This window comes from Myodes glareolus, chromosome 3 (genome assembly GCF_982192425.1).
Source record: "Myodes glareolus chromosome 3, mMyoGla1.1, whole genome shotgun sequence".
NCBI classification, from domain to species: domain Eukaryota; kingdom Metazoa; phylum Chordata; class Mammalia; order Rodentia; family Cricetidae; genus Myodes; species Myodes glareolus.
In genome coordinates, this window is record NC_142028.1 from 37,617,008 (window position 1) to 37,629,390 (window position 12,383).

Below are 12,383 nucleotides of genomic sequence, written 5' to 3' on the forward strand. Positions count from 1 at the left end.
CTAGTAGTCTATCCTGGGTGCAGTTAAACTGGGAAGATGCTAGTATTTCAACAGATCATAAACATCAGGTCTGATTCAATACTGTATCTTTTATTGGAGTCTAACACACCTATATAGTAAAAGTCCTTCGGAGTATCTGCTGAATGGCCAAATGGTTCCAGGATGAATCAGTTCATGTGTTCAGACAAGCACTCTGGCAAACAGCTCTGGCTGCAGGCTGCTGTTAGAGCGTGTTCCTACACACCACACTGAAAAGTAAGCCGTCTCTAGGTCCTGATGCCACACAATCACAGCAGTCAGGTAAAGTTGAGTTTATTAGGGAAGCACAAGAGCCATAGATACCCCAAGTGACAGAAAGAAAACTGAAAATGTCCCTTCAAGCCAACTGGGGGCCTGGCTTTGACCTCCCAGAACAAGAAATTGGTGGGTTAGCAACATTTTCTGGCAACCACACTGCAGGGCACAAGAGTCTCGGTCAGGACTGCCCCCACCTCCTGTCACGGGCGGGAAAAGATGGACTGTTGACAGCCAGTGCAGAGGCCACAGGAGTTGTAGGGAAGTCTGAGAGAAAGAGACTGAGGCAGGGAGGACCTTAACAGAGTCCCAGCTTGCCTCTGAACACCTCAAACACATTGACAAGTAGTTCCAAACAATGTTACTGAAAAGGGGAAATGCCTAAAGCTGTTTCCAAGAGGTGCCCTGGACTTCTTCCCCATGCCACATCATATCCCAGGTGCATATAGCAGAGCCCAAAGGCCACTTTTTAAAAAAGAAAAACAAGAAAAAGCCCTGTTGCTCTGTAAGGAGAGGGGGAGGCGCAGAAGGCTGCTGGGCCTTTCCCACATGGCCAGAGTTCTGTACAGCGACTCCCAGCAGCAGCGTGGCACAGCTCTAGGTGAGAGTCTCACCCTTTGTCACCTGTGAAGGGAAAACCGACATTTAGATAAAATGCAAAGGAACTAAAACCACTAAAAAAAAAAACCAAAAAGTCCTCTTTTGGATCCTATGCAGTGAGAAATGGAAATGATAGCAGAGGCAGCCCCAGAACCCCAGACACCGAGATCCAGGTCGCCTGTGCCATACTCACCCGCGCTTCAATGTACTCTATTCTCCGCTCAAGGGCCGTCAATTTCTCATTTAGTGTTGCGAGTCTTGAACGACAAGACATATCTGGTAAAAGGAGACTGATGTTCAGGATTAATGTCACTCCAAACACCCACACCCACACAAACCATCTGAACTGAAAAGGAAAATTTATCCTTCCAAGTAAACGTGGGGACTGGGGATATGGCAAGAAACATTTTTTTGTTTGTTTTTTGTTTTTCGAGACAGGGTTTCTCTGTGTAGCCTTGACTGTCCTGGACAAGGACAACTTGTCCAGTAGTTAAGGATCAACTACTCAGATTTTATGTAACATCTGAGTCCCACAAATGGCAGAGAAGAGCCAACACCAAGGGAGACCTGTGTCTTGCCTTGTAGCCAAGGACAGTGTAACTTGCAGTGATCCTCCTGTCAACCGAAATTTATGCAACTTAAAAAAGTTACTAAATTTATGGGAAATTGTTAAAGCAGCAACATAAAACTGATGTGCAAAGGACATACAGATGGCCGTTCACCCAGGAGCAAGCGTGAAGCTCTTCACCCTAAGGCAGGGTGCAGCTCAGTAAACCCACCAGAAGTTAATTTAGGGCTGTGTGCTTAATCACCACACTGAGAAGCGCAGCTATTTCTTGAGCCCACGGGGCTGAGTGGGAGTGGGTTCTGTTCCCTGGTATTACAGGCACCACACATCGCTAGCCAGAAAAGAGACGAAAACTCAAAATCCGAGTGTGGTTTCAGGCTGGGGTTACAGAGTAGTGGAAGAGGCATGTCCTAGATTACTCCAAGTTCAAGGCCCAGCACTGCAGCAGTGAGGGAGAGAGGCAGAGGATACAGCAGAAAACAAGGGAAGGGCGGGGTGAGGGAGAGGAGCTGTAGAGAGGAAGGGAGTAAGGAAGGAGGTGGAGGACAGAGGGAGAATGTCAAAAGCCCATGCCATTGCTGTTGTCAGACTGTTTCTCTGCCTCATGCTCAAGGATCAAGTCATCAGCTCTTAGCTCCTACTGCTCCAGCACCATGCTCCCCATCATGGATGGTCACAAACTCAACCTCTCGAACTGTGAGCCCCAAAATAAATTCTTTCTTAAGTTGCCTGGGTCACAGTGTTTTGTGACAGCAATTAAAAGGATACAAGTTGGTACCAGGGAGTGGGCTATCAGACGGGGACAGGCTTGATCACACTGCTTTTTGGAGAATATGGAAGATTTTAGGATAGAAAAGTTCTGAACACTGTAAGCAGATCTTTTTGCTTTTTGTTTTCAAAACAGGGTTTCTCTGTTTAACAGTCCTAGCTGTCCTGGAACTCGTTTTGTAGACCACGCTGGCTTTGAACTCACTGAGATCTGCCTGCCTCTGCCTCCCAAGGCTGGGATTAAAGGCGTGCAGCACCACTTCCCAGCTTTTAAGCAGGTCTTAATGGGCCCCTAATACTCAATGCACTGAAGCATCCTAATAAGAGCCTGGATGGCTTAGACTATGAAGGCCCAGCATAAGAGGTTTCAGAGGGGAGCAACAATGTCTGGGGTAGAGGCTATTCTTGTGATATTTTTGCAAAGACTATGGCTGCTTTTTATCCTTATCCTAGAAATCTGCTTGAGGTTAAATTGAAAAGTTTTGAACTAATTTCTTTGGCAGGGAATATTTCAAAACAGCCTAATAGCAACTTGGTGGTGTGGTTATTACTAATTACTCTTTTGCAGGTCTACAACGAAAAAAAAAAAAAACAAGCAGGGCAAAAAGAAATACAAAATATACAGTATGTGGAGAAAAAGATCAGTAGGCAATTTAATGTTGGAGCCAAGGCTTGTGCTGAAAGAGTCAAGAAGCCCGATGGAAATGGAGTAAAGAATGGACAGCCTCGGCGCAAGACCCTACCAAGTTAATCCTGCAATTTATGGAAGAAAAAGGTGTAAGGAATTTTCTGCTCCTAAAAGGCAACAACAAATTAGTTTTTATAATAATGGAGGCCAGGCTCCACCCCCAACAGGCAGCAGAACTTGGTAGTATTTGGTCATGTGGTTCTGGCTAGACTCATGAAGGATACAAGAGAAAATGAGCTGTGGAATCTTTCTCCACAACTGAGGAGAGCTTCTGAGGCCAGGTGCATGGTAGGGAGTCCTTGTGTGGTAGCTGAGCTGCCGTCCTGTGCAGCTGGGAAAGTGAAGCCTGGATGGCACTGGCGATTCTAGGATGTGCTAGAGCCGTGGGGTATCTGCTAGAGCGAGCTGCAGATGGAGCAGTGCTATAAGGGAAGAACCATCTAAGACCTCTGATGTAAAACACAGAGATACAGGGTTTGGAGTCTGCCCTGCTGGGTTTCCATCTTGCTTGGTTAAGCGTTTCCACACTATTCCACTAATCCTCCCTATTGGAATGGCAACATATATTCTGTGCCATTATACGCTGGAAATACATAATGTGCCTTTTTTTTTTTTAAATGGGGGTTAGCCTTGAGTCTCAGAAGAGACCTTGAACTTTTACACTATACTGAGACTGGAAAAGACTATGAAGACTTTTTTCTTTCTTTTTTCTTTGAGACAGGGTCTCTCTATGTAGACATGGTTGTCCTGGCACTCTATAAACAGACCAGGCTGGCCTCAAACTCACAAAGATCTGCCTGCCTCTGTCTCTCAAGTGTTGGGATTAAGGGCACTACACCTCACTGACTATGGAGACTTTTAAAGTTGGACTAAAGGCATTTTTGCATCATGATACGGCCACAAGCCTATGGGAGTTAGGAAATAGAATGGCGCTCACAGGCTCATATATTTGAATTCTTGGTCCCTTGATGGTGGAACTGTTTGGTTAAGAATTAGGAGGTGTGGCCTTATTGGAGGTGTGTGTGTGTGTGTGTCACTGGGGGTGAGCTTTGTTAGCTCGCTCTCTCTGCCTTGTGTTTTTCCATTGGAAAACATTGCTTCAACAATACCAAATACCAGAAAGAGGCCTTTTGAACTAGAGAAAATTCAGTCAGAACCAAGACTCCATCTGTGAAAAGCAACCTTGACTGTTTCCTCTGCCTTTTCCTTTTTACCACCTCACCCAGAATACAACCTAGACTCCCCTAAAATACCTTCTCTGCTGACTCCTCTACCTGAGACCATTAGACCTTTTCTTCTCAGCTGTCCCTAACACAGGAGAAAGGAGACAAATGTGACAGCTACTTCCTACTACCTCCTCCACCCCATGTTTCTATCTCAATAACCTTTCCTTTTCAGGTCTAAAGCAGCTGTGACCCCTCTGAACAGTCTCCCACAGGAAGACTCACCAGCGAGCGAACAACTCTCACCTCATCTCTGGCTGGCTCTGCAGAAGCCCTTCAGCACTCGCTCTGAAAACCCTTCTCTATGCTGACCCAGCCTCAACTTTCACCTCATCATCAGCATCTTGCCTATCTAAAACATTCTTCTTCACCAAGACTTGGCTAAAAATTTGCCTCTGAGCAGTCTTACCAGAAAACCACAATCTTCTTTTCTGAATGTCCAAATTCTTAAGGATGAACTTCTCGTTCTTAAATTACTCATGTACTTGGGTCTCTGGTTTGTCACTTTTCCCATTTTGGATAAATAGTTAAAAAAAAAAAAAAATAAGGGGAGAACAGGCTGAGGAGATGCCTCAGTGGTTAAAGCTCCTGCTGGAGGGCAGGAGTTCAGGCATTCTGCAAGCCATGTAAATGCCGTGTGGGCACGGTGGCCTGCCTGTAATTCCAGCCTCAGAAGGTTGACAAGATAGATCCTCCTCAGAATAAGTTAGCTAGCAAGATTAGCCATGAAATCACATCAGTGAGCTCTGGATTTGACTGAGAGAGACCCTGCCTCAGTGAGTAAGGTGGAAAGCAATGATGATGATTCCCTAGTGCATGTGACACATGCCCACATGCCAAAAAAAAAACCCTACACATATCAACACACACACATGAACAATGGTGTATGTGTATGTAAAATAAGGATGTATATTTGTTACTTCTGTATAAATATCATAAACAAGAGCCACAGAGAGAGAGGGACAGGTTGATAAAGCACAGTTTCCAGGGAACCCCTGGTGTCAGTCTGATCTCATACTCCAGTAATTGCTCACCACTCAATCTCTCAAACTCTGTGCATTTTTCCCTTTTGGTTCCCATGCATTCTTTCTCACATTCACCCATTCTCATTACCACTCTCCATGACCCTTTCTCAAACTTAGCTTACTGACATGTAGCTCACACACCACATTCACCTGCAGAGTGTAAGCGTCATGGTCACCAGTTCACTTGCCAAGTGGAACAACCATTACCATAATCTATGGACAGCAATCTCATTGTCTCCAAGGGAAACTTTTTATTTAGTACTTTTATTCCCCATTCTGCTTCCCCAGCCCTGGAAATCACTACTGGGCCAAGCGACCTGTGCGCTCTGGTCATTTTCCTGAGTCTTAGTCCACTGAAAACACTATCACTTAGCTCTGTCTCCAAACGTTTTTGTTATGTTTTGCTGCTGAGACAGGGCGTGTCTACGTGGTGGCCTTCACTAGCCTAAAACTCACTACCTAGAACTTACAAGCACTCCTTGCTTCTGCACCCAAGCGCTAGAGACAGAGGAGTATGCCACCATGTTTGGCTCTCCTCCCTTTTCAATTTGTTTTTCTTTTGTCTCAGGTAGCCCAGGATGGCCTACACCTCACTATGTAGCTGAAGATGACCAAGTATTAGGATTACAGGTGTACAACACAAAGCCTGCTGTCCCTCCTTTTAAACCTTACTACTATTGCTGCCTCTTCTAATCCCCCAGTCTAGCTTACACATGACCACCCAAGCAACCTCACTTTTCCTAGAAACATTGCCACTCACTCTACACTGTTTCACACTTTTGTGTATGTGTATGTGTGGCGTGGCATGTATATAGAGATCAAAGAACAACTTTTGGGAGTGGTTCTCTCCTTCAACTACGCAGATCCTGAGACTGAGCTCAAGGCATCAGGCTCAGCGGCAAGTACCTCAACCCACTGAGCACCTGCGCCACCTCGACTCTACCACTTCTGTAAGGACTAGCTAAAGGCCCAGATTTCCACTTACTATGGCGTCTGAAAGTTCAAAAGCAAATAAATAGTGTCTCTGACAACTGTATTTCCCATGAGAAGAGATGCACAGAAATGATGGGAGGAGAGATGCAGGGAGAGCTGTCAATCCCAGAGAGCTGTGCTGGTCTACCTGTCAATCTGGTAAATCAATCAGAACCCATATGATACTCTGGAACTGGCATATATGAATCAACACTGTTGAAGAAGACAAAGTGTGCAACTCCAGACACAGGCTCTGGAATACAGCTGAAGTTAAACACGAATTTAGTTCATAAGGTGGGGTGTAGCCCGAGGGTAGAGTACTGCATCACACACTTAAGACCCTATGTTCCACCCCAGCAATCGCTATTTTAAACAAAAATAGTAGGGAAGCACTCAGCAACTGGATAACCTGAGACCCTGGATTTAAGTGTACTTTGATACAACGTACTGAAAGTGCCAGGTCTCATCAGGGGGCTTGCTAGTATGTCCACAGCTTCACTGCTGACAATACTAACACACAATCACCTCTCTACATTTATTTTTTAGGTAGGATCTTCCCTATGCAGCCTGGGCTGGCCTGGGACTAGACTCTACAATCCTTCCACCGGGTGCTTTCCAAGCACTGGGAATGCTTCACTTTCCAGTGCTCAGCTACACTTGGCTAGCCTCTCTTGACTATTTCATACACCCCTTTAGCCCAACAAAAATTGGTACTATCTCAAATTGTCTCCTGGGTTTTTGTCATTGTTGTTTGTTTGTTTGTTTGTTGTTTTTCGGGCGGGAGGGTGTTGGGGAATGTGTGTGGAGAAGGGTCTGTTCTATTTCCAGAAAGCATTTCCTTATATAGTCCAGGCTAGCCTGGAACCCACCATGTAGCTCAGGGTGGAAATCCTATCTCAGTCTTCTGAGTATCAATACACCTGGCTCTTGACTTGGTTTTGAAATCAAATTTTAGTTCTTGAATGAATTTTGGGAGTGAAGAGTTTGAGATCTAAAAAGAAGAAATGTCCCTTTTCCTGCTTTACAAGTAAGGAAATCTCTGGTGTGATGTCTATGTTAAATGTCTATAAATAACATTTTACAGAGAACAAATTTGATTTGGGACTTCTGCTGCACACTAAATTGAGAAAATAAGCAGGATTCCAATTTCTCAGTAGCAACAAGAAATGGAACACAAGGCCGTTACTTTCTCTGAAGATATAAGGACCCAATGTCCGGAGTCACTACTAGGTGGCTTTAAAAACTGTTGAAGTTAATACTTTAAGGAAAGGCATAACTAATTAGAAGGCAGACCCTCATTATGATGCACAATTAAAAGCTAAAGTAATTTAACTGTTAGTTGAGCCTTTAGGCAAGTTCCTGATTGACAAGCTCATGATTCCTGAGCTTACAGAGATCACTTGGCTGAGAAGCTGAAGCCTAAGGATAAAGCAGTCTGATGGTTCGGCACAGATGACTTAAGAGAAACTTCAGGGGACATACTGTCCTATTCTACACCCTTACCTCTCCTCCCCAGTTCTGGCGTATATCCATGAGTCTGAACTGTGTTTATCATTACCTAAGTAAGTGGGACAAAGATTCTACAGTTTACTTTGAGGAGGCATTTGGAAATTGCAGCAAACCCAAGTCCCTGCCCTGACACAGGGTAGGTAACCATTCACTCTGGAGGGAGGAGGAACTATTCTTTCAATGACTGGACAACTTTTACTCTTGGAATTCTAGCTTGTGAGACGGGAGTCACAATCTGTTGTTCCACTTCAGTATCAGACAACTGCCTAAACCCGAGGCCACACAGATGGTGACACACAATCACACCTCACACTGCTCTGTACTTTGGATTGTGTGAGGTTTCTAAAAAACATTATCAGACTATAGATAGGTCTGTATTTTTAGATGGGCCCTAAGCCTAAGCAACATGGTGAAACTTAAAAAAAAAAAGCTACAAAAGAACAGGGCGTGATGGTGCAGGACTTTAATGCCAGAATGCAGGAGAGACAGGGGACCGACCAGTCCAGTCTACATAGCAAGCAAACTCCAGGCCACCCAAGGCCAGCTTTGTATCAAAAGGTCTTAAAGCAAAACCTGGTCTCAAAAAAACCAAAACACTAACAGGAGCTTTCTGACTGACTGGTCTACAACAATTCTCTCTCTCTCTCTCTCTCTCTTTCAAAAAAGCAAAGGCAAAAAAGGGGAGGATGAAGGAGGGAGGGGAGAAACGAGTAGAGAAGTGAAGAGTACTAAGAGATTTAGAATTCTGACCAGCAATGGTAGTGTACACCCATAATTCCAGCTCTCAGGACAAAGCATGAATATTCATAGTTGTAGACCATCCTGGGCACTTTAGTGAGACCCTGTCTGAAAAATTCTGTCTTGGGAGTGTGCATGTCAAAGGTAAATATGTGTGTACTAAATGTAGCCTCTATGCAGCCGGGCATAGAGGCACAGGCCTATAGTCTCAGTAAGATGAAGCAGTACTTAAACCTGGCCAGGGGTTAGAGGCCAGGTTGTTACATAATGAAATCCAACTGAACACCAAAATAATGTTTACTAATACAGGTTGTTAACAGACTGAGAAGCACTTGTGATCTTCTGGAACCCCAGCACCAACACACCACAAAAAAAAAAAAAAAACAGTTGAGTGTGGTAGTGCACACCTTTAACACTAGCACTTGGGAGGGAGATCTCCAAGAGTCTAAGGCCAGTCTGTCTACACAGTGTGAGTTTTATGCCAGCCAAGGCTATAGACTTTGTCTCAAAACAAACAAACAAACAAACAACAACCAGAAACAGAAGCCTTCAGATTTTGCTAGTTCCCTGGCAGTTATGTAACCATTGAGGAAAGGAAAAGCTTCCTAATGTGATTCAGTCAGAATGAAGTTGTTTTTACCAAGACCCAGATTTGAAACAGTGAGAAGTTACGTCACTCTGAAATTCTGGAAAGCAACCCTGATTTAACTTGGGATTCTGGTGCTTTACTGATTGAACTGACATCATTACTTTGGTTAGACACTGTTTGGACCTCTGATATTAACTCCTTCCTGCCAGATAAATGATGCTTTCTAACTGTGCTTGCTAAAACTTTCCAGGTGAGTGATTTTCTCAACGACTTTCCATTGCCTCTCCACTAAGCCAGGCTCAGGCCTATGATCCGATCCCAGGGTATCCTGTCCCCTAGCATAAAAGACTTACGTTTTTGGTGGGATTTTTGCTTTTCTGTTGTTGTTTTTCTGAGACAGGGTCTTATCCTTTAGCTAGACTGGCCTTAGGCAATCCTCCTGCCTCAGTCAGGTAGGATTACAGGCATAAGCCACCACGCCAAACTATTTTAATTTCTTTTGTTTGATACTTCTTTGAGGGAATGCTAATCATTAAGGAATGCTGCATTTAAAAAATGTCCATTATCCCAGTTCTCTGGCAAGTAGGGTAAAGAGACTATGTGAACCAACACTACCATAGCTTACACCAAAGGCAAACAACTCCAAGTACAATTTAGAGGTAGAGAGCTTCTAGTACTCACAAGGTCCTCAGCTCAACTCCCGCACCGCCAGACAGACCCTCCCTAGGAAAACTGGACTATGGGTAGCAGGGCAAAGGACCAGTACTTCCAAGACGTTTTAATCCACTAAAAGTCCGCTAATGTCAGCAGGCCGAACTGTAACTTCACTTCCTTTCTCCACTCAATCATACTCCCTTCATTTACATTCCTTAAATAAATTCTTTGGGGGATACATGAGCTCTCTTATTGACTATAGTCCTCCACTACAACCTCCTGGTGTGAAGCTATACAACTGACATATACATTTATGCTATTCTCTCATTAATTGGTATCATTAACCTCTACTCCCTGTTTAAAAAATCCATTTAAGATTATAATCCTAGCTGGATGGGTGGAGGTGCATGCTTCTTTAATCCCAGAACTCAGGAGGCAAAGGCAAGTGAATCTCTGTGAGTTCAAGGTCAACCTGGTCTACAAAAATGAGTTCCAGAACAGCCAAGGCCCTAGCATGAAAAACCAAAAAGATCATAATCCTATATACTTTGTAAGTACATTTTACAAGAACGAAAGAAAGAAAGAAAAAAGGGAAGGAAGGAAGGAAGAGGTTTTCACCAGATGTGGTGGTCCACATCTCTAATCCCAGCACTTAGGATGCAGACCCAAGAGAGTCGTCACAAGTTAGCGGTCATCCTGATCCATAGAGTTCCAGGCCAGCATAGAGTGATAGATATTATTGGGGGAGGGGGGATAGTAAGGCATGAGTATCAAGAGTTCTAGCAATTTACTAAGACTGAAAACAAAATGGGGTAGGGACCCGGGGGTGGGGGAGCAGGTTAAGATCTTTTTATTTTCGCTGTATGCAGAGGTGGTGTGGGCATGTGCCACGGCAGCACTATCAGGTCAGGGACAACTTGTGGGAGCTGGTTGTCTCCTTTCATCTGTGGGTCCTGAGGATTCTACTCAGTAAGTTGCCAGACTTGGTGGCCTTTACCTGCTAAGCCATCTCACCGGCCCGAGAGAACTCCTTTGAATGCAGAAAACAGTTCATTTAGGTGGTTGTTTTGATTTGGCTAGCCTCAAACTCATGGCATTCTTTGTGCCTCCGCCTCCCAAGTGACAAGATTACAGGTGTGTGCCACCAAAGACAGCAGGAAAGACTTCTTACATGTTTGTCCCCGCATGGGACCTGTGTAAGAAGTAACCAGACCTGCTGATTTTCGCTTTGGTCTCCTGCCTGTTTCTGGGGTGCTGTTATTCAGAGGCCTGATGTATGTGGGCTAGGCCAGTGCTCTACTAACTGGGCATCCTCAGCCCTTAATGATACTTTTCCATTTTTTCTTTTGTTCTCTGTCCTAAAACAAAACAAAACCTCTTTCCCTTTTAAGGGGAGGGGGATGGGTCCCAGGCATGCTACCCAGGCACCCCATCTCTTGGGCTATGCTCCATAATCGAGGCTGTTGCTCTGTCACCTTCCTGTATACTAAGTAAGGACTCATCAGTTCTCTGGATAGAAAATGAAAACAATCACTTCAATTTAAATTTTCTTCAAAACACAGCACTGTCACCCATTTTGGTCTAAACTGCTGAAAACTGCTAATCAGTCGAACCAAAGTGCCCCAGTGGAAAACGATCGCTAGGTGCCATCTGCACGTCTTGTGTAAGAAAGTCTCTGATGGAAGCCTTCCCGAGAACGTGAGTCTGTGACAGGTTTTCTGTCCAAAAGGCTAGGGAAAAATGCAGAAAGAAATGAAGACTGTCACCAGTCACACCTACGAGAGATTTTGGAAAAGTAGACTCTGCTGAAAGTGTCTGCCCTGTTAGATCTGAGGAAGCAGACAGAAGCACCCAGAACACCTACCATGAAGCAGATACAGGGCTACAAAAGGCATTTCCAAGGCCCGAGAGGACCCCAGCCCCCCCGCTGACATCATTATCACCAAAAGGAGCCGGGGGCGGGGGGTGGGAGTGAGCAGGAGCAACAGAAAGCAAGCTTTTAAGGGGTTTCGGACTTGCCCCAAAAGGAGATGGAGAACTATCAGGAGTCTCTAACTGTAAACGTGGCGGACTGTGTGCTAAGTGGAGACTGGCGTGGAAGCGCAGCGCAAACCTAGGTCGGTGACGGATGGATGGGCCTAGGAGGCTTGGGAAGTGGGCGCGGGACCTGGCAATGGACAGGGTAGTCCCACCGAGACCGCCTAGTGAGGCTCGGGGTGAGGGGACTGGGGCCGGCGGGGCGCGGAAGAGGAAGGGAACAGTCGGAACTGGGCGCCGCCGGCCGCCGCCAACGCCTCCCTCCTCCCAGCCTCCCCAGGTCGCCCGCTGACCGAAAGAGTTGAGAAAGTCCGAGATTTTCTTGATGCTGCTGGTGATGATCTCAATGTACTCCCGATTCGCCCAGTCCTGGTGAATCTCGCGCTGCACCGGATCCTCTTGTCCCGCCATGGCAGCCGCCTGAGAAAGAATGACTGCGCAGGCGCCGCGGCCTCTACAGGTCGTCAGGGCGCCTGCGCCACCATCCGGAACCCCAGAGTTCCGAACCCGAGAAAGGCCCGGCAGAGTGGAGCGCATGCGCGGAGTAACAGCCGTTCTCTCTGTGCTATAGCTTGGTTTGTAGAAAACTAGAATCCCCCGCTCGCCAGGCGAAGACCAAGACCTAGACCCCGGTTGCTCGCCCAGCTCTCTTGACACCGTGTCAGCAGAGATGGACCCAGTCCTCGAATACTGTTTTGTTGGTTTTTCGAGACGGAGT

At 45.6% G+C, this 12,383-nt stretch overlaps 1 protein-coding gene across 1 annotated transcript; it reads right to left on the reverse strand.

Moving 5' to 3' along the window:
• Positions 1-296: 296 nt before the first annotated feature.
• Positions 297-12,118, reverse strand: Brk1 (BRICK1 subunit of SCAR/WAVE actin nucleating complex). The gene is made up of 3 exons (XM_048438627.2): positions 11,959-12,118; positions 1,088-1,170; positions 297-918 (listed from the first exon to the last, which is right to left on the reverse strand). The coding sequence occupies exons 1-3, from the start codon at positions 12,074-12,076 to the stop codon at positions 892-894; spliced, it is 228 nt and encodes a 75-aa protein (XP_048294584.1). The 5' UTR covers positions 12,077-12,118; the 3' UTR covers positions 297-891.
• Between the last annotated feature and the right edge of the window lie 265 nt (positions 12,119-12,383).